At 53.2% G+C, this 22,209-nt stretch overlaps 2 protein-coding genes across 2 annotated transcripts; one reads left to right on the forward strand and one right to left on the reverse strand.

Moving 5' to 3' along the window:
- Positions 1 to 5,761: 5,761 nt before the first annotated feature.
- Positions 5,762 to 14,371, reverse strand: MPST (mercaptopyruvate sulfurtransferase). Its single transcript, XM_003783243.3, has 3 exons — positions 14,255 to 14,371; positions 10,456 to 11,074; positions 5,762 to 7,232 (listed from the first exon to the last, which is right to left on the reverse strand). Exons 1-3 carry the CDS (start codon positions 14,288 to 14,290, stop codon positions 6,934 to 6,936), a joined length of 954 nt encoding a protein of 317 aa, XP_003783291.1. The 5' UTR covers positions 14,291 to 14,371; the 3' UTR covers positions 5,762 to 6,933.
- A 184-nt stretch (positions 14,372 to 14,555) lies between these two features.
- TST (thiosulfate sulfurtransferase) lies at positions 14,556 to 21,960 on the forward strand. The gene is made up of 3 exons (XM_003783242.3): positions 14,556 to 14,727; positions 15,369 to 15,984; positions 21,491 to 21,960. The coding sequence occupies exons 1-3, from the start codon at positions 14,632 to 14,634 to the stop codon at positions 21,787 to 21,789; spliced, it is 1,011 nt and encodes a 336-aa protein (XP_003783290.1). The 5' UTR covers positions 14,556 to 14,631; the 3' UTR covers positions 21,790 to 21,960.
- The last annotated feature ends 249 nt before the right edge of the window (positions 21,961 to 22,209 follow it).

Below are 22,209 nucleotides of genomic sequence, written 5' to 3' on the forward strand. Positions count from 1 at the left end.
GAAGAAGAGAAAGAGAGAGGCGTTTATACTGTGTTTTATTTTATACGTACAAATCAATCTCTGTATGATACCTAAGAAAGTGGAACTGTGGTTGTCTGGGATAGAGAATTAACTCACTGGGAGGTGTTCTGGGAAGGGGATGGTCTATAAATCCTTTTGAAATTTACTCAGGGGCTTGGCGCCTGTGGCTCAAGTGGCTAAGGCGCCAGCCACGTACACCTAAGGTGGCGGGTTTGAATCCCCAGCCCGGGCCCGCCAAACAACAATAACAGCTGCAACCAAAAAATGGCCGGCGTCGTGGCTGGCGCCTGTAGTCCCAGCTACTTGGGAGGCTGAGGCAGGAGACTCGCTTGAGCCCAGGAGTTGGAGGTTGCTGTGAGCATGATGCCATGGCACTCTACTCAGGGGGATAGCTTGAGGCTCCGTCTCAAAAAAAAAAAAAAAAAAAAAAAGAAAGAAATTTACTCAGAGTAGAGGTGTTATTTTCTTAAACAATAATTCATTTTTAAAAATCCAGTTATTGGCCAGGTGCGGAAGCTCATACCTATAATCCTAAGACTCTGGGAGGCCGAGTTGAGTGGATTGCTTGAGCTCAGGAGTTCAAGCCTGAGCAAGAGTGAGACCTCATCTCCACTAAAAGTAGGAAATCAGCTGGGCATTGTGGTGGACTCCTGCAGTCCTAGCTACACAGGAAACTGAGGCAGAATGATCACTTGAACCCAGGAGTTTAAGGTTTCTGTGAGCTGTGATGCCACAGCACTGTACTAAGAGCAACAAAGTAAGACTATGTCTCAAAAAAAAAAAAAAAAGTGAGTGTGATGATAACTGAGCCCAGTTATTGCAACTACTATTTGGACTGTACTGTCCTTGATAGGCAAACATGTGACTTCCCCTACTGATACTCTGTCTCACTCTCTATTGCAATATGTTGCCCCAACTCTCAACTGCCAGCCAGTCCAACACACCCATCCCCACTGTACCCAATGGCTGGGCCAGGCAAGCTGCAGCCTCCTGGGCTTGCTGCCTCCTGCCTGCTTCCTACCTGTGCTCCAAGGCTCTGCCTCCATTCTCCTACCTGCTTTTACCCTGCATCTAACACTCCCAAAGATGGAGGTTAGTAGAGTAAATGGTCTGACTCTGGCTCTTCCTACTCCAGTTCACATAAGTTTGACGATCCTACCTTGCCTCCCACCCCAAGGGATCAAGAGTCCTGGAGACACACATGGAAGAACGCACATCTAGCTAGGCAAGTAAATTAGCCTCTGGCTGCCTTATTCCTCGCCCACATACAAAAGAGTGTTTACAAACATATGTGTGTTTGTTCGTGTGCATGTATATGCATTGTGTGTGCTTGTGTTTGTAGGGGGCCTTATTAACCCCCCAAGAGAAGCCTGTCCCCTCTTCTATGATCCCCTCCACAGTTCTGTCCTGCAGCAGATGAAAACCTGTAGTCATTTTTCCAGGATGCAAGGCCCAGCCCCAGAACCTGTCCTGTGAACTTGGGTGACTCACCTGACCTATCTATGCCCCCTTTCCTGTAAATTGGAGGATAATAACACCTATTTCTCAGGGTTGTTAGAGTAAATGGAGGCAAAGCACTTAGCATCCCCCACCACATGGAAAGCACTCAGTAGACAGGAAAGATTATTAAGGCCTCTGGCAGCCCTGATGATGTATGCCAAACATCCATTGGCCCCTGAAGAGAAATTGAAAAGCTTCCCCTTCATCCTTTGAAAGTTTGCTGCTAATCAACTGACAAAAGACAGATAAATGGGGGGAAAAGGCATACAAAGTTTATTTTAGTGATTGCGCATGAACCTACTGGGGTACCTACAAGTGCTTACATACCCTTCTTCATGGGGGAAGTGTGGTAATTTGAGGGATAATCAGTGATTTTTAGGGAGAAATTAATAGGCCTAACACAGAGACAGTGGCTAGTAAATAACTGTCTTTGGAAATTGAATGGGATGGAGAGCAGATGACAGTTGGGGGCAAAATCTGTCTGAGGTCTAGGTGGGGTGTTTAATTTTCAGTCTCTTCCTCTGTGAGTCAAGTTTTACTCTTCTCTGGCTAATAACATTTCAGGGAAGACAATCACATTCCTCTTTGGCAGGTCATAGGTACGGAAAGGGACTTCAGAGAACAGCTTCACCCTATGCTTTGGGAGAGACAGAGGGCTGAGAAACAGGAGGAGGTGGGAGGTCAGAGGGACCTTGAGGCTGCTTCCTATCAAGCACTGTATTTGGGGGTCTGGTTTTGAGCCTTAACACCCCATCTATGTCACTCACTATGCTGGTGCCAGGAAGAGAAATGCATAAGATATACTTGTATTACTCCTCAAGGAGCTCACAGCCCAACCAGAGGAGGCAGGAAGGGCAGGTGCAGGACAGAATACCAGTAATAGTAATACTCCGAACATTTATTTGGTGCTCACTGTGCCAGCTTCCATTCGCAGTGCCTTGTATGACCGAACCATTTCATCTTCACAGCAACCCTATGAAGCGGATTACACTCATGTCGCAGGTGTGAAAACTGAGGTCCGAGCCAGGGAGAAGTTGGGGTGCTCCAGATGCTGCACTTTGAACCTGTCTCCTACTACATCTCCACCTGGAGCAAGGCAGGCACAGTCCAGGGAATTCATAAGAGGGACTGGTGGCCCATGTGGAGGTGCCTCTCAGACCTGGACACAGCCCCTCCACCTTCTTCTGTTCTCTTTCACCTCTCAGGTACCCCTCACACAGTGTTGCCAGGGTCTTGCCCCTTCCCACGAGGCCAGTGCCCCCTCTCTGGTTCAGGGCCTGTCTCTAGCAAATGCACTGGAACTGGTGTGTATCTCGGGGTGGGGGGGGTAGGTTTCTGGACCAAGGCAGTGAAGTAAGACAGGAAGACACAGAACTCTACCAGTCTGGGTGCAGCCTAACTGTGGCTAATGGAGGTGGAGTCTCCGATCATTGGCTGCCAGGTCTGGGTGGGGGCGGTGCCTACTAAGACTGGGACCTGGGCAGAGGAGCAGGTTAAGGGCCCAGCAGGCAGTGACACAGGGACCTGGTTCAGGAGAGTGCAAGTTGCACAGTGGTCTGGCCACTGGAATGGACGGCCTTATGCAGAGAGCATGAGCCCACCTGTAAGCAGGACGAAGAGACCTCTGAAGGACGCAGACATTAAACTGTAAGGGGAGCCAGTGAGGATGGTTGGGAGTATCAAGGACTTGAGTACAGAAAATCATAATGGTTGCAGCCATTTAGCTTAGGGGCAAGCAGCCTCTGAAGGTTATCACTGTGCAATAAAGGGATAAAACAAAGCCACTGGGAATCCAGGTATGCCCAGTACACCACATTCCACCCCCCATAGGTTAATGTGCTGAAAAGTTTGGTGCTTAAGATGGTAACACTTTCACCTAACCCGAACATTTCATCTTCCTCCAAATGACTCATTCTCCATGAGTTAAGGATAATAAAGCCCCATTGTGTGTACATAGCCAAGGTTATTCCAGTAGGTGTGGTGTCTTACATTGAACTTTACCTTATCTGACAGCACACCCACTCGGTGCGTGGCAGAACTGAGTTTGCTCCCATTTCTCAGATGAGAAGACTGGGGCCCTAGCAGGAAGGCAGAACTGGGCCTGGTGCAAAGCTTGTCCCAGAGCCCAAGGGCCACATCACCACATTGATCCACTATTCAGTTCACTGTGTGGATGTGGCTTTGGACCATGGTCCCTCAAGGCAATGACCCAGGGAGTGGAAACATTCCAGAGCAGCTGGTTAGACAAGGTTGGGAAACGCACTTCCAACTGTCCCTGACACAGAGGGGGTGCTTAGTAAATATTTATCTGCCAAGTAGACAAACATTTCTTCATCCTTGTTGCCCAGTGTTGCAAGTTTCTGCCTCGAACACAAGGGGTAGGTGGAGCGGGTGCTGCCAGAGGCTGGGACGATGCAACCAATGGTTAATTATTCTGGGAGTTCAGGCTGGTGGGAGGCAGAATGGAGCTGGCAGGGGTGGGTGTGAGTATCTGCGTCATTCCTAGCAAACTCCTACCAAGTTAAACTGAACGTCCTATGGAGCTCTTCCTTTCTCCCACCTCTACTCAAGTCACCTTAGAACCTGTCCACACCCATCAAGGACCTTTCCAGAAGATAAAGCCCTAGCTGGGGTGAGCCTTGGTTTCCTTGCTGGGAGGCTGGACTAAGGTGGGGCAAGGGAACCTAACCAAAGCTCCTTGCCTCAACACGTTCATTCAAGGTTTCCCTGGGGGAATGCATCTGCCACCTGTTTCTATTCTCACCTTGATCCCCAAATCTGGAAACTCAGCCCAGGCCAGATCCCTGAGAAGCTCCTACTGCAAGAATTCTAACTCCAGTTTGCCTCTCGCAAACCAGCTGTATGCCCTTAAGCCAGGGGTCCTCAAAATTTTTTTTTTTTTTTTTGAGACAGAGCCTCAAGCTATCCCCCTGGGTAGAGTGCCGTGGCTTCACAGCTCACAGCAACCTCCAACTCCTGGGCTCAAGCGAGTCTCCTGCCTCAGCCTCCCAAGTAGCTGGGACCACAGGTGCCCGCCACAACACCCGGCTATTTTTTGGTTGGCGCCGTCATTGTTGTTTGGCGGGCCCGGGCTGGATTTGAACCTGCCACCTTAGGTGTATGTGGCTGGCACCTTAGCCACTTGAGCCACAGGTGCCGAGCCCTCAAACTTTTTAAACAGGGGGCCAGTTCACTGTCCCTCCGACCATTGGAGGGCTGGACTGTGGGCCCCAGGACGACTCGGCTGCTAAGCAGGACAGGTAGTGGCGGCAAAAATACTGGACGGGCTGGATAAATGTCCTAGGCAGGCTGCATGTGGCCTGCGGGCCATAGTTTGAGGATGCCTGCCTTAGGCAAACCACTCAACCTCTCTGCTTGTTTTCTCACCTGTTGTAAAATAGATCATTTCACAGTATTCCCTTCTCCCTGGAAGTATGACATAAAGTACCAGTTTCTCCTTCCTGATGTGGAAGCTTTATGAAGATAGGAACACAGTTCTCTCATCTGTTGCTAGAAGGACAGGTGTCACTCAACATGCTGAATAAGTAAAAAGTCCTTCAGAAAATAATGGTAATACACAACTACTCTGTGCTGGGCACCAAGCTGAAAAGTTTCTCTGGACTCTCTCATTTAATCCTCATGCTGCTCAGGAAGGGACTGTGATACAGTACCCATTTTAAAGATGAAGAAACTGAAGCCTAGAGGAACTCAGCAGCATGTCCAATGTCAAGCAGGTTTGTGTGGGGTGCTGGGACAGGAGACCAGATCAGAACCTCACACAGAGCTTGCAGACAAGTTCCTCTCCCAAGGGCAGAGAAACTCCAGGGATTAAACAGGAGAAAGGGAGTTTCTCAACTGTTAAATTCAGCTCCAGGGCAAGGGCCTCAGGATAAGCCCCCTCCTGTTCAGGTTTCCTGTCTACACTGTTCTGACTGCTGTGGTCAACTGTGTTATTTGCCCCTACAGCGGTGGTTCTCAAGTGGGGGTGATTTTTGGCCTCCTGGGGTTATCGGGCCACATCTGGAGACATTTTTGGTTGTCGGAATTGAGCAGTGCTACTGGCATCTAGTGGACAGAGGCCAGAAATGCTGCTTTCTCAACCCAGCAGTGCTGAGGTTGAGAAAGAACCTTATTCTAGAAAAATAGGACTCTGCAATGGGCTCTTGGAAATGTTCCTGTCTGAACCCCTTCTTCTGAAGTGTATATTATTCGCATTTAATAGATGAGGCTGAATCTCAGGTTGGGACTCACTTTAGAGCTCTTATTTGTAAAATCAAGATACTGTGCTGTTGCTTCCCACAGCCCCCTCCACCGGGTGGGCTTGGGAAATGACTCAGCATCAGAGGGAAGTTGGTGGGGCACAAGGTCAGGTGGAAGGAGTAACTTCAGAGTCAGGAAACCTGGACCTGGGGCTGTCCTAAACTCAGTGTGTATGATGGTAGTCACTGCCCCTTTCTGGCTTTGTTACCAAAAGAGTTACCAGATAAGGTCACTTCTAGGACCAACCGATAGGACACTGCCCCTCTGCTGCTGAGACGGTGTCTGGGGTCTAGAAAGATGAGGAGGCTCCTGAGGGGGGATCTGGGTCCTCCTGAGGCACCTAAGTCCCCCTCCTCACAAAGGATAAATCCCAAGGGAGAAGGATGCAGCCCCACCCTTGGGAAGTGGGAAGATGTCCTCCCTAAACGGAAAGAACCAGACTCCCTCGGGCACCCACCTTGGGAAGATCCAGAGACTGTTCCCCCAGTGTGAATTCCTAGAGTTAGAACCAGATTCTCCTTCAGTTCAGCCAAACTGAGCCCTTCCCCCACAGCATCCTAGCTGGGCTAGGATGGCCTCCTGTTAAGCTCTGGACCTATCTCTCTCTTGAGATGAGATGTACCTGGTAGAGGATGCTTTAGTGGGACCCCAGACATGTCATAGCAAAATTCACCTTAAATATAACCCAGAAGCCAGAAGGGAGACACCCTCAGGGGGAATCATTGGCTAGGGGCCATTCCAATCACAGGAAGGGGGGCCTCTGAGCCCCTAGCATTGTTTAAAAGGCAGAGACAGGGTCTCCAAGACCCCTGGGCTCCCCAGAGCAACCAGGGCTGGGCAGGCTGGAATCCCTGGTCCTTAGGAAAACTGAGGCGGCCCCACAGCTACAAGGATTTAGTACTTGGCTCTTTTATTTCCTCCAAAGAGAAAGGAGGCAGGGCTTCGGCTGAGCACCGTGTGGGGTGGTGGGGACTTCTGACCTCCCCCATGGTGTCTGCCCTCTGCCTTCTCTCCCAGCTCCACTGGTAGCCCACAAGTCAACGGAATTCCTGGCCTCTGGGAGGTCACCCCAAATGGCACTTGAGTTGGATAAAGAAACACTCTGTTGGTTAAAGCAGAGTCAGAACAACCAGGCCTGTGTCCTGCCCAGCCTCAGTGGGTCTTCCCCCGGCCCTCAGAAATGACCTCCTCAGGCTGGGCCCGCATGTACCACTCTACCCAGGAGCCATCATAGATGGGCACATCGGGCTTGCCACAGAGGTAGGCCCCCAGGGCCACATGGCAGGCTGTGACACCAGAGCCACATGTGGCCACCAGTGGCTGGGACAGGTCCACTTTCTTCTCCTGGAACAGGCGACGGATCTCTTCAGGGCTCTTCTCCAGGCCCTCCTCAGTCAGGAAGTCTGTGAAGGGGATGTTTATGGTGCCGGGAATGTGGCCAGGTTCGATGCCTGCAGCAGGGGGCAGGAAGAAAGGAACAAGCAGAGGATGGTATGAATGGCACCCCGTGTTTGTGGCACCTGTGGTAGCAAAAGCCTCCCAAAGCATGGTGCTAAACCCTCCATATGCACCAACTCATTTAATTCTCACAACCATAAAACTCAGGCACCATTCAGATTCACTCCCATTTTACAGGTGGTGATGCTGAGGTTAAGCACCACCTCAGGCCAATGCATTTAGCAATTTGCTAGCTGAAGTTTGAACCTAAGAATCAGACTCCATCACGCTTGGCCCCCCAGATTTTCTAATTATGTGTCCTGGGGACAGCAAAGTAATAGACAAGCCCCCCTGCATAGGTAGGACTTGCCTCACTTGCAGGCAAGGAGTTTGATCTGGCAGAGCAGACAGACAGTAACTGAATAATTACAAGTAGGAAGGGTGATACAAAAAGGCCCTACTGGGTGGCATGGGGCACAGCATAAAAAATTACACCAGTAGCAACAACAGCTGCTGTCTCTGAAGGCTCACTTGGTGCTAGGCACTGCTTAGAGCCCCTAGCTGTATTTTCTCCTTTAACCCACCCCAAAAGTTTAGGGAAAAGAAGTAATTAGCCTCTCTTTTGTACAGATGAGGAAAATGAAGCATAAAGACCAGCTTGCCCGGCTCGGCGCCTATAGCTCAACGGGCTAAGGTGCCAGCCACGTACACCTAAGGTGGCGGATTCGAATCCCCAGCCCAGACCCGCCAAAACAACAATGACGGCTGCAACAAAAAAATAGCCGGGCGTTGTGGCGGGCGCCTGTGGTCCCAGCTACTTGGGAGGCGGAGGCAGGAGACTCGCTTGAGCCCAGGAGTTGGAGGTTGCTGTGAGCTATAATGCCACGGCACTCTACCCAGGGGGACAGCTTGAGGCTCTGTCTCAAAAAAAAAGACCAACTTGCCCAAGCTGAGAGGATTTAAAGCCAGGTGAGCCTGGGGGGGAAGCAAGTGTCTCTGAGAAAGCCCTGACAGGTGAGTAGGGTAAACAGGTCAGGGCAGTGGGGGCCTCGAGCAGCCTAGGCAGAGGAAATTCCAGGGGGCAGGGAACCACATGTTGCTGGGGTGTCGGGGAATTAAAGGTCACCATGGAGAAAACTCGGACAGTGGGGAGCCAGGTGCCCAAGAGGAAGCAGAGAGGGAGTGTGAACAACCTGATCTGGAGCGAGACTGAGGGCCTCGGACCTGACCAAGGGAAACCAGACTTCCATTTTTAAAAGATCATTTCCATTGGGGTGGGAAAAGGAGGGCAGGCAAAACCAGTGAACTGTGAATTAAGAGGATTGTCACCTCAACCACATCTCTGCAAACCTCCAGGCTCCCAACACATATTCTGTTTTCACCACCCCTATCAGGCAGGTGTTATTAATATTTCAATTTTTATGAAAGAATTGAGGTTTGCAACAAAATAAATGCTCACAGCTAATGGTTCAGATTTGAGCCATTCCATCTTTAGGGTGGGGCTCTAGGGCAGCTTCTGCCTCAGTTTCCCTTCACAGGGGGGTGAGCCTAATGGGGAGCTGCTGGTCCCTGTTAGTATCTATTTTCAAAGTGCCCAGACAACACTCCTGGGATCAAGGAGAGGCTGGGATGGGTCGTCATCCCCACCTAACAGGTGCAGAAACCGGGCTCAGAGACATTACAGAGAGACCAGCCCAGAGCAAGGAAGAAGAGCAAGCTCTCAAGCCACGGTGGCATCTATACAGCAGGGTCACCGCTGCACCTTGAATGCTATCACAAGCATGCTTCCCCAGCTGCTAGACTGACGTGGCAAATTACAGGTGAATTTAGCCAGGCCTCAGGCTGTGGAGTGGGAATGATGATGACAGTGAATGATATTCAGCACTGATTCAGCAGCACTGAACTTAGTTCATCTCGACAACAAGCCTGCTGGGCGTGTGCCATCATCTCCCATTTCACAGATGAGTATGACTGAGGTACGCATTGAGCATCTTCCATTTCTTGAGTGCAAGAATGTGTGTGCAAGCTCAGAGCTAAGGCTTTACACACTTCTGCATCCTTTGTGTCTGTATTCCTGCTCCCATTTTACACAGATAGAAGAGATGAGGTGACCTGCCAAGTGTCACATGGCCAAGCAAGTGGGGCAGGGCTCTGGTTTGCACCCGCTAGCTGCCCTATGTTGTTCCACCCCCTGGGGCTGAGCTGGGGGACCCAATAGGATCAAGGTGGTGCCCTCATTAAGCTGGAGCACACAAAGTTGCTACCTAGGTAGGTTCAAAAATGGTTGGCTGTAAGTCATTTCTGATGGTTTGAGTAATGTTAACACTGCTTCTGAACAAGGACCTTCTGAATTCACCAAACCTCTGGAGAGGGACAGTCCTTGGCCCTCAGGCCATCCAAAACTATGGTCCACCAGTATGAGCCCCAAAGGCTCCAGAAGCATAGAACAAAAGCTCCAACCCCGACCTGGGGCATGAGGAGTGCCATTCAGATAGTGTCCCAGAGGACGTGGCCAGTTCCTCGCACCCTTGAAGGTGTGAGAGAGGGCTAGGAAGTTCTGATTTGTTCACTACAGTTGTGTGCAGGTTCCAGAGTCTGAATCTGGCCCAGCTGCTTCCCGAGACCTGGCTGAGACTCCATTTGTTCATCTGTACAATGACAGGACCTACCTCATGGGATTTTCAAAAGGGTCACACCAACATGGCCATTAACCACACTGCCTTGTGGGACCCCATGCACCATTACACAGAGTTTTCCCACAGGCTTCTTGCCTGGGGAGATCCAGACCACAGGCGAAAGGCTCTGTCCCAGCTTGGGGCAGCAGCCAGCTGTATTTCACGTCCCTCCACTCTCCCCTCTCCCTCACTCCACCACCTTCAGGGGCCAAGGATGCACCCTGAAGGGATTTTTCCCACACTGGGGCCGGCCCTTCATCATTCCACAGTGAACCTACACACACATAGTACTGGTTTCACACTTACACAAGGTCCCCTGGGTTCCCAATGAGTTAGGAGCAGTTACCGTCCTAAACACAGGAGGGGATGGGGCAGTGTTATTACTCTGCTTTAGGAATAAAGCCAGTGCGAACCAGAGTGAGGCGACTAGAAACCAAATCTCCTTCCCTGGCCTATGCGGGTCCTTCAAAGGCAAGGGCAAGGCTATGGCAGTGCCCTGGGCACACGCCGCACCCTAGGCGGCCTCCAGCCCCGTCCACTTGGCTCCACCTCGCGCTCTCACCGTCTCGGGGCTCCGGATCGATGCCGCGGAACCTGCCAGCGGCGCGGGCGTCCACCACCTGGAAGCGCCGGGATTCCAGGTTCTCCTTGATGTCCTCGTAAGTCTTGACGAAGGTGGGGTCGAGCTTAGCGCGGAACTCAGCGGGTGCAGGGTGGCTCTTGCCTGAGCTGAGCGGGAGGCCCTGGCGCAGCCATTGGCGGAGGCCGCCGTCGAGCAGCGACACAGCTGAGTGGCCGAAGGCGCGGAACATCCACCAGACGCGCGGGGCAGAGTAGAGGCCCTGGTCGCTGGCGTCGTAGATCACCACGTGCGTGGTTGCGCCCACGCCCAAGCGGCCCGCGTATTCGGCGAAGTGTTCGGTGCCTGGCAGCATGTGGTCGTAGGGTGACGTGCGGTCGCTGCACTGGTCGATGTCGAAGAAGGCAGCGCCTGGGATGTGGCGCTCCTCGAACTCGTGGCGTGCGTCACGGCCCAGCTTGGGCAGGTACCAGGAGGCGTCCAGCAGCTGCAAGGGCTGTCCCGCGCGCGGAGCCCGCAGCGCCTCGGCCACCCATTGCGCCGACACGAATGCGCGGAAGAGCTGCGGTGGGGCCATGGCGGTGACACTTGGGCTACAGGCCTGCGCGACAAGAAGGAAGTCAGGATAGAGGCAATGAGACCGGCCCTGGGGCTGGAGACGCCCGCGCCGCTGGGGCTGGGGAAGGGCCTTGAGGAAGGTGAGGGCACGGACAGGGCAGAGCCTGCAGGGGAAGCCAGAGACCTGCGGCACTGAACCCAAGCACAGACGTGGGTCGACAAGGGCCTCCCCCTGCCAGGCTTTGGGTAAATAAACAGCTCTCAGTGACCAATGACCATGACGTCCTGGAGAGGACTGGGCGGTACCTCACCTCCACTTGCTGGGTTGGGTGGGAGGAGGTGCATGGAGGCCTGCGGGCACTTGAAGACAAACGGGGGCAAAGTCTCAGCCCCTCCCTAAGACGTAATTCTGCTTCATTTGCAACCAACCAAGGTCAGGGTGAAATTCATCCACTCCTCAAGTATTTACAGGAGCTGCCTATGGGAACAGTAGCTGGAATGTCCACGCTGGGTACCATTGCATCCTTACCATACCTGACACAGTGAACTCTCCATTATTTGTTGAATGAGTAGCCTTAAGAGGTTTGGTGGATTGTTACCATTTCATGGAAAAGGACACTGAGGATCACAGAAATACAGAAACTTCACCTGGTGGCACCAGGCTTCACTATAGACAGACTTCTCAGCAACGTGGGCAGTACAGGTTCTGGGAGCACAGCAAAGCCTGGTTCTGCCCTCAGCCTGCACTCTCTGTCAGTGACTTGGCCTCTCTCCCCTCCCTACCTGCAAGCCACCAGCCCACCTCTCAGTGTAGATGACTGTCCCCTTAAGTCCTATGTGCTGGGCAGCCACCAATTCACAAGGTACCTTTGTGCAGATGAGAGAAATGGGCCCCTTCTGCCAGGCAGAGGCAGGACACATGGTGGGTATGTGGAGTGGAGGCTGCAGGTCAGCTGGGTCCCTGTGCAAGGTACAATCTTTCTAATTAGAGCGGGCTGTCCTGCCAGCAAGATGAAGGGGGTAGGTACAGAATACATTTGTGGGGTTCCCCTGGGGGCCAGCCCACATGTTAAGCACATAGCCATGAGTGGGTATTAAGACACCAGTTTTATGAATGGGGCAACTGGCAGTTAGAGGAGTAAGGGCCTTGCCCTTGGTCACAGAACTGGTCCAGGGGCAGCCCCAGGATCTGAAGCCAGAATTCAACTCCTGACTCTGGAATTCCTAAGCCCCAGGGGCTGTGATGATCAGGAAATAATGAATCCATAGTGTGACACTCAGTGTCTACCCCACCCTCTACAGTCTCATCACAGCTGGCTTTTAGAAAACCATTTCACCCACACAGTCTGGCCTTGTGCTGGACACTGAGGAACTCTTGACTTTGCCAGGCCCTGGGGGTAAAGACAGGTCCTGAGCCCCAAGAGCCAGTGTAATTGAGAATGGTTTAGAGTTCAGAGTGAGAACAAAGGGAACTCTGCCTAAGGCTGGAGGGAGAGCAGAAGGTGGGAAGGTTCCTAGAGGAGGTCAATGCCCAAACGAATTTCACCTTTTCAGGGCCCCAGAAAACCTCATCTTGACCTTCTCAATAGATGAAGATGCTATCAAGGGAGCATTGGCTAAGGGGTGATCCCAGTATCTGTGCGCTATGTCACACCTGGGTAATGCTGGGGGCAGCTGAAGCCCCTCCCCCCCCAATTCTTGAGGATCCATTTAAAGTGGAAAGAACCCCGGTTTGGGAATGAGAGAGCTCCCTGAAATTAGTGCAAATCCCATTCTTATTTAAATGGCTATGTGTTGGTGGGTGTGTTAGGGTCCCTGGGCAGTTTCTGTTCCTTATAATGGAGGTTCCACCCCCACCTCTTATAGAGTGGAGAGGAGCCAATGCATTACATGTGGCTGGTCTTAATAATCATTAAAAATGTTTTAATAAAATTCCATAATTTCTTCCATTACTGTCACAAGTAGCCCTTGAACTGACAGCAGCAAATCTAAGAACCTTAGAATTTCAGGGCTGGGTGGAACTTCAGAGGTCAGAGGCCACCATGCCCCACCCTCCTTGCTTGACTGGCAGTTCTCACAAAGGATAGCAGGCAGCAGAGCTGGGTCTCAGAGGCTCTCAGATGCTGTGCCCCTTCTGGGAAGGGGCAGACCAGGAAAGGGACCAGGTACCTGTGAGCATGGGGGGCCAGGATCACTGTGGGAGTGTTTTGGAGTGAAGGACCCCAGGACCTACTACCACCTCAGGGGGGTGTACACAGCTATACTGAGGTCAGAGGGGACCCCAGGGCACTGGGGACTTTGGGCACTCCTAAGGACTTGCCCCAACCTGGTCCCTCCTGGGACCGAAGTATAAGGCTTGGAGGATTGCTGTGAGAAGAATCAAAACAAAACCAATTTTTTAAAAAGGGGGATGAGGAAAGCATTCCAGATCAACCAGTGCAAACTCTGAGTAGGAGCAACGGGTCCTACCAGTTTGCAAGAGCCAATGGTTAGATTTTCAGGAATTTTGCCAACTGGTTGTTAAATAGCTATTGTTAAAAATTAAGTGATATAAATTTACGATCAAGTACGTTAAATTAAAAACAAAGGCAATTTCAAAAAAGCAGGAGGCTTCAGGGAGGAGCTAGGTAAACAAAGGCAGCTACTACCACTGGGCTTCAGGCTGCGATTAGGCCCAGCTCTACTCCAACTGTGTCCTCCGGAAACTTGCTCTGCCACTCTCTCCAGTCAGTCTTTAAATAAGTTTCTGGCCTACCCAGCGGGGTTATTGTGGGAACTAAGTCACGCCTTGGGAGTGTTCAGCAAAGCGCCACACCAAACAGGCCTTGACAATGTTAGTTCCTTTCACTCCAGCAAGTCTGTTGACAGTTTCTCTTTCTAAACCCTCTGGGTCAGTGGGGCCTGGTCGCCCTGGCCTCTCTGAAGGGCTCTATTAGTATTCTGCCCTCCCTCCTACCTTCTCTGGGGGCACCAGGCCACCCTCCCTCCCCGTCTCCCCCTGCCCCAACTCCTCCCGCACCACTACTTCCCCACCTGCCACTGGCCACCACCTCGCCCTGCAGGCGGGGCCGCTGTCAGTCACCCTTAGGGCAGACCTTGGGCGCGCCTTCCCTCCCAGACTGCGCCCCCTTCTCCGCGCAGGCCACGCGGGAAGCCCCGCGCCGCACACACCCAAGGGCAACCTCTCCCTCCAGAAACGCAAGCGCGACGCCGCGGCAGTTACCCGGGTGTCGGGCTCGCGGCTTCCCGGCTCCGCCATGGCCCCGGCGGTGCGGCACCCCCTCCCCGCGCCCGCAGCGGTCCCCTCCTCCTGCCACCAACCTGCGGCCGGCCAAAGGGAGGAGACTGTGGCACAGCCCACCGCAGCGGCCACTCGGAGCCGCCGCTGCCCGCGCCTTCCACTGGCCGGGCCCCGGGGGGGGGACGCCCGCTCCGCCCCGCCCGGCCCTGAGCCGTCCCAGCGCCGCTAGGAGCCCCCCGTATCCCCCCACGCGTCTGGGAGCCCGCGCGCGGCTGGGGTGGCGGGAGCCGGGCGCTGCGGCGCGAGGGCATCGCGGAGTCGCAGCTGACAGCGCGGATCACCCCTCGAACTGCGGCGAAATGGTGCGGGCCGGCTGGGGAGCCGAGAGCCTTGGTTTTGAACCCGCCAAGTTCTCCAGCCGGCCCGGGCGAGAGCCAGAGCTGCTGCCAGGACTAGTGAGTGCGGCGGGGCGGAGGCGGCGGCCAGGCGCCAGGGCCTCAGGGGATTGGGCTACCAGCCGGGCTACCTGCGGCCCAGAGAAGGATCCCGGTGGCGAGAGCGGGGCGGGGTGACCTGGCCCAACTAGGGCAGAGAGCACCAAGCTAGGGGCTAGACTCAGGCATTCTGGAGGTGGGCGACCTGGGCTGCAGAGAGAGGCCGCAGGCGATGTTGCTTTGGGGGCGAGGAGCTCCAGCCGCGCTTACCCCTATGCGCCCACCCTTCTGCATTACCAGAAGAAGGGATTCCGAGTGCAGGATGCGTTTTCCCACCCCCTGGGCATGTTTTCTCTGCTCTTTCCCGGCAGAATCAAGTGTTGTAGCTAACCGAGCCAGGACTCCCTACGGTCTGGGCCCCTCCAGCTGCAGCCTTCGGGCACTCCTGCCCCGCCCTCTCCGCGCTGGGACCCCGGGAGGGGCGGGGCCGGTTTTCCTTGGGGAATCTGAGAACTACACGCCCCTGACCCGCTGGGTGGCTATAAACACGACACCCTGGGGGAGTGTGGTAGGAGAAAGAACTCCTCTTCCCAGGCCCCAACTCACGACACACGCAGCCTTCCTCACGCTCGTCTCTCTTTCCTGGTTCCCCCCCGCACCAGGTGACACGCAGAACTGAAACCATGGTTCATCAGGTGCTCTACCGGGCGCTGGTCTCCACCAAGTGGCTGGCGGATTCGGTCCGAACTGGCAAGCTGGGCCCTGGCCTGCGGGTGCTGGACGCATCCTGGTACTCGCCGGGCACCCGTGATGCCCGCAAGGAGTACCAGGAGCGCCATGTGCCCGGGGCCTCTTTCTTTGATATAGAGGAATGCCGGGACACAGCGTCGCCCTATGAGATGATGTTGCCCAGCGAGGCGAGCTTTGCCAACTACGTGGGCCGCTTGGGCATAAGCAACCAGACGCACGTGGTGGTCTATGATGGTGACAACCTGGGTAGCTTCTATGCTCCGCGGGTCTGGTGGATGTTCCGTGTGTTTGGCCACCGCACAGTGTCAGTGCTCAATGGTGGCTTCCGGAACTGGCTGAAGGAGGGTCACCCCGTGACATCCGAGCCCTCACACCCAGAGCAGGCCATCTTCAAAGCCACACTAGACCGCTCTCTGCTCAAGACCTATGAGCAGGTGCTGGAGAACCTGGAATCAAAGAGGTTCCAGCTGGTGGATTCACGGTCCCAAGGGCGGTACCTGGGCACTGAGCCGGAGCCGGATGCAGTAGGTAGGTGTCCCAGTGGGTGAGTGGTCCCTGGGAAGTATTGCCCAGTGGAGGGATAGGGAGTAAGGATGATTGGGAACCTCCAGGTTTTGCCCTCAGTACCCCCCTATAGGCCTCAGTCTTTCTCTTCATGAAATAAGAGGATAGAGCCAAACCTCAAAGCTTCTACAGCCCTGATGCCTGAAAACCTATGGCTATGTCCACATAGCCACATGCTAATAACTGACCTAGCATCTTCGTCAAATGGCTTCAGCAGAAGTGACTGGTGACATGCCCACCCACATCCACTCCCAGACAACAGCTCCCCTACATGCTGTAGGGTACACCACGGGCATCATGCCCATGAACCAAAGTTTGCGTGGCTGTACAGAAGCCTCCCACTGACAACTTAGTTTCTTGGGGGTCTCTCTAGTCTCCCATAAACTCTAATGGACATCAACAGTGCCTTTCTCCTAGGTCCCCTCCTTGCTCCATTGAACTGTTCTGGGCTGTCTTACTGGTGTTTGCAAAATCAACCTGTTTGATACCCTTCCCAGGCAGCTGCAGCTAGGTGCCATTTTATGCTACATGCTGCATTAGCCCATCCAGCAAAGCTTAATAACTCCATTTTAGAAGTAGGCAACTGAGATGTCTGGACATTAAGTTACTTGCTCAATTAAGTGGTAGAAGCTAGAAGCAAGTCCTTTCTGCTAGACATCCCCCAAGAGATGGTTCATGACTCCACTTTCTGTGGAAGGGGAGGCCAGAGGATTCAACACTATTTGAGGGGTGAGGGAAGCCTCAGGAGAGAGAGAGTTTTAGAAATACTGAGTTCTAGAACCTCCTAACCAGAGAGAACCCCAGAGCTCTTGCCAGGACCAGAGTCCCTGCTAGGTGCCCTCCAGTGCCTGCCTGGACACCTCCAGTGGCAGGTGGCAGGGACCTCACTGGTCTCTGGGCCTCTCACAGCCCAGGCTGGCCTGAGCCTCAGGGCAGCCAGCCCCTTCTTGGTGGCTCTTTCCTCAGTCCGTGCCTCTCCTCTGCAGAATCGAAGTCATATGCATGCAACATTTTACCTAACTTGTTGAAAAACATCTCTTCCTGTCTGTGCCTCTGAGGGAGCGGGTGCTGGGAAAGCTCTTTTGCATACTCTTTCATCAGAGGGAAGGGACACTGAGGTGCACAGAGGCAGCCTCAAGGCCACACGGCTGTTAGCAGCAGAGTTGGGAGTGCAGGGCTCTCTGCCTTCCCTAGCTAGGCTTTTTTTCCTGCCCCATAAATTTCTTCCTGGCCTGACCTCTTAAAGTCTGGAGTTGAAGATTCAAGTTCATTTGGCACAGTCCAGAAATCCCTGGCACAGAACACCTGCAGTCTGCCCCTGGCCTTGGTTCAAGAGGCCTCTTCTCCTTGGGACTAAAGCTGCCTCTGGGGGGGGGGGTGGAGTTGGTTCTCCTGCTACTTACCAGGCACTGAGAAACAAGGGAAAGAAAGACCTTGGAGATGCTGGGGGCCCCCCTCCTCACTTTCATTTTGCAGATGAGGAAACTGAGGTGTTTGGTGTTTCCTGAAGGCCCGCAATTTGAAGTCCCTCTTCTTCTCTGTGATTCTGCTCTTACCCACTCTGGTTCCCATCTGGAGCCCCAGGGAGTATGGATTCTCATGTTAGCTCAGCCACTCCTTTGTGGGTGACCTCAGTCCAATTGCTTGGCCTCTCTGGATTTCCTTATGAATTGAGAAGAGTGGTATCACTGGGTATATATTTATTTAAATGCAGCCATAGCTGGAAAGAGATTTTGAAACAAGTAAGGAATTGTCCCAAGGCCAGGGCCATCTAGAAAGACTTCACTTGCTTCCCACACAAGACATTTTGGGGACACAAAGGCATAAGAGGCTATGCCATATTTACAGTCCCCAGTCCATGGGTTCAGCAGTCCAGATATAACACAGAGGGCGTGTGGATGGCAGGCCTGGGGAACAGGCCTTGGCCTTGAGGGTCCCCAGAAGGAGTGACCCCAGGAGGAGCTGGGAGCAGGACCTTAGAAACCCAACAGCCATTTCCTGCCCCCCTTAAGCAATCAGCTTCCCCTCTGGCCTTGGTTTTGTTTCCAATGCCTTCCATCTTGTTTGTAGGGGTACAGGGGAGGAGTCGGTCAGACATGACTTTACACGTAGGCGTGACATGATGTATGGCCTCCAACAAGTCCCTTCTCCTTGAACTCCTTCATGAGCCAGACTCTGCATGCCCCTAGGAGAGCTGGGGGTGGAGTGAGGGAAATAGAGGCAGGAGTTTATTATCCAGTCCAGTTTCTTTTTGTAAACATAATTCTCTGCCTCCACCCTTTTATCTGCAGAACCCTTTGCATCCCACCTATTCTGGGCACCTCTAGCAGCCCTGGAAGGCGAGGAAGCTGGGGTAGGCTTGGTCCCACTTCACAGGTGGGAGAAGGGAAAGAGATCTCCTTCCCTAATGGGATGGACAGAGCGCCCAAGACTTGACCCAGGGTCGGCAAGCATCAAAGTAGGGCTGGCTGATCCCCAAGGCCACTGCTGTGCATGGGTAAGCCATGAGCAAACTCAGGGACTGGGGGAAAAGGTCATAGCTCTGCAGTGTGGCTTCATGAGACCAAGGAGCCCCTCTGCCAGTGTCCTTCCCTCCCAAGGTTAAGGGAAGTGGGAGGGTGCAGGGCTGCCTAGTGTCTGTAGGAGGAAAGCCAGAAAGGGCCGAACAGGTTTTCCAGGCCTTGAAAATCCACACTGATCAGTGGACCGAGGGATAACTTGCCAACTTCACTGGCATCTTCTTAGCCAAAGTTAGAACACAAAGTCCCAGACCTCTGAAGCTTTGAGGAAAGAGCATGAGAAGTTGTCCCATCCAGTCCCTGCCTTGGCCTCCTTTTCCAGACAGGCTCAGGCTTGTCAAAGAACTGAGGCTTTGGGGGCAGACCAATCTGATTTCACTTCACACACCTTTGCTGTGTGTCCTAGGCCAAGTTACCTCACCTCTGAGCCTGGGCTCCACATCTGTGCTGGGAGAATAATTAATCTGCCTGGGTTTGGGAGAACAGAGGAAGATAAGGTTCTTGAGAGAACCCGCCAGTGTCAGAGGTGGTGAGGATGGTGGTGATGCCTGCTGGGGATGGGGACAGACATGAGCCTGCAGCTACAGCAGACTTGGAGGGAGCAGCAGGAGTCCCTCCTTCCATGTCCCATGCTCCTTTCCTCCAGTTGGCTGTTCTCCAAGGTTCGCTGGCCCAGGTTCATCGTGGGCCTTCCCACACACAGCCAGCCAGTTCCTACTCATTTAAATTCCCTAGATAGGCTCTGAGCACCGATGGCAGAGAAGAAAAGGAGGACCCTACCCCGGAGGCTGGGAGGTCAGCCCCTGCAGAAGCTCCCTGGTTTATCTCTACCCAGAAGAGTCACCATTTATATAATCAGAAGAAAACAACGAAGTTGCTTCATCAGGGATGAGGGGAAAGGAGCAAACCACATTCAGACGTTTGTGCTTTTCAATGCATTTAATGCCAGCTCACTGCCTGGAATCTGGAAATCTTTAAAAGTTGGGTTTCTTGGGCGGCGCCTGTGGCTCAAAGGAGTAAGGTGCCGGCCCCATATGCTGGAGGTGGCGGGTTCAAACCCATCCCTGACCAAAACACACACACACAAAAGTCGGGTTTCTTGGGTAAGAATGCCTTTGAAGCCAGCTGCTTAATTGTTCCTCACTGGTAGGTTTAGCATGTATCTAATACCAGATTAAAGTTTCCCAACAAAAAAGATAAAATCAGAACAGGAAGAAATTCAGTAATCTTCTAAGTTGGGATGTCTGTTCAACTCGACTTGTGCCAGTGAGTGTTGAATGCTTCTTGGCCTTGGGGTGTGGGGACCGGGACATTGCTGGCATGATTATGCCACCTACTGTGTGCTTGGGGTCACTAGGGGCCTTTACCTGTGGTAACTAAACCTTCCCATACACCTGTGCTGTGGGTGGGGCTCCCTTCCCATTCCTCAGAGGGGAGACTGAGGCTCAGGTACAGGGTCTGCCTGGGGGCACATTGCTTCATGTGGCCCAAGATGTGTCTTGGCCACACGGTCAAGTCCTTCCTTCCCTCTCTCGCCACCCTGCGTCTGGCTAACTGCACAGCCCAAGTTGCATGTGGAGATGGGCTGTTGGTACCCATTTCCAGTGCCCAAATCCACCAGGGTGTGGGGTGCTTGAGAAAGAGAGGAGTGGCTGGGGCATTTGGGAGACTGGCTTGAGGCCTTGGCACTGTGCATGGTACCAGCTCTGACCATGGCCTGTGCCCCTGTGCCCTACTTGCTGGCTGTTCTGAAGCCAGATTTGGCAGAGGGACCTCACTGGGTGCCTGGACAGTTCTACAAAGGACCCCAGGGTCAGCCTAGACCCCCAAGCTTCTTCCATTCCAAACTTTTAGAGGTGATATGGTAGGGGTGGGGGCTGCAGCATCTGAGGGTGGTGGGCAGTGCTTTCCTATAGCACTCCTTACAACAGCCTATACACAGGTGGAGACTTTTTTTTTTTTGAGAGAGAGAGTCTCAAGCTGTCTTCCTGGATAGAGTGCTGTGGCGTCTTAGCTCACAGCAACCTCCAACTCTTGGGCTCAAGCGATCCTCTTGTCTCAGTTTTTCTATTTTTAGTAGAGACTGGGGTCTCATTTTTGCTCAGGCTGGTCTCAAATCTGTGAGCTCAAGCAGTCCACCTGCCTTGGCCTCCCAGAGTGCTAGGATTATAGGTGTGAGTCATCTTGCTTGGCCCAGGTGGATACTCTTGTTCTCATTTTACACAGGGGAAACTGAGGCTCAGAGAGTTGATCTGACTTGCTTACGGTGAGATTTGACCTTATGTCTAACATGCTCTTTCCTGCCTGCCTGCTTAACAGGAAAACCAGCAGACCTGATGTAATCCTGGGTCTGCCTTTGCCCTCTTGTGTGGCCTTTCACCAAGCCTCAGTGTATTCATCTGTGTCAATGGAGTGACCTCATAGTGAATGAATTACGTGGTTACCTGTTTAATGTGTGTCTTCCTTGGTAGACTGTGAGCTCCCCAAGGGCCTATCCTTTCCTTTCACTGCTGTGTTTTCAGCAATTGGCACAGCACCCAGCATTTATATTAATTGTCTCACTTGCTCTTCTCCCCTTGAGGTAGGCATGCGCCACTGAGCCCATTTTACAGATGAGGAAGCTGAGGTTCAGAGAAGTGAAATGACTTGCCCAGGTAAAGGATAATGAAAAGGTTAGTAGACCTGAGACCCCTGCTTCTATCCTCTAAGCAGCTATGGTTTTGGACATCCCGACTTCAAGACAGCTTTTAGGGGAGAGGGTGAAGATGTCTTAAGTCATGATCATTGAAAGTAGGTAGAGCTGGAGATAGACTGAGCTCCAAGAAGAGGGAAGATACTATTTTCATTTGTGAAGCTCTCTATCCTTGCAGCCACACTGAGTGAATCCTCCAGGTCCCTTCCACCATCCCCACCCCTGCCTTCCTTGACCTGTGTCCTCTGCCCCTCCCCAGGACTAGGCTCGGGACACATCCGTGGCTCACTCAACATGCCATTCATGAACTTCCTGACTGAGGATGGCTTCGAGAAGAGCCCAGAGGATCTCCGTGCTCTGTTCCAGGACAAGAAGGTGGATCTCTCACAGCCTCTCATTGCCACGTGCCGCAAGGGGGTCACTGCCTGCCACATAGCCCTGGCAGCCTACCTCTGCGGCAAGCCCGACGTGGCTGTTTATGATGGCTCCTGGTCCGAGTGGTTCCGCCGGGCTCCCCCGGAGACCCGTGTGTCCCAGGGGAAGGATGGGAAGGCCTGAGCTGTGACCTCTCCTCTGCTCACTGTAACTCCAGCCTGTTTAGTGACCTGGCCACGACCTGCAGCTGGTTCGTACTTGTTAGATGAAGGAGATTGGCATGGTTTAAATTGCTGTGCAAAGTTTACCCTTTCCCTACCAGCAATGGAATAAACTTGCCTTTTGAGTGGCCTGTTTGCCTTCCTCTTCCTGGGCTCCGTCCTTCCCTTCGCACTTCCATCTCCTAAAGACTCCTTAGAATCCAGCAAGGGGAGAGACCTCCACACCATCCTCCAGCTGGGGAAGCCGTACCAAGGACATTCAGTTTTGGCAGAGGAGACTGCCTGCTATCTGTATCCTGTGGGCCCTGCCCCAGAGCAGACGGGGTCCTACCTGGAAGGCCAGGAGGGAAGGGGTACCAGGAAGCCAAATGGGTGAAACCCT

This window comes from Otolemur garnettii, unplaced genomic scaffold (assembly GCF_000181295.1).
Source record: "Otolemur garnettii isolate 467f Iridium unplaced genomic scaffold, OtoGar3 scaffold00007, whole genome shotgun sequence".
In the NCBI taxonomy this organism is placed as follows: Eukaryota; Metazoa; Chordata; class Mammalia; order Primates; family Galagidae; genus Otolemur; species Otolemur garnettii.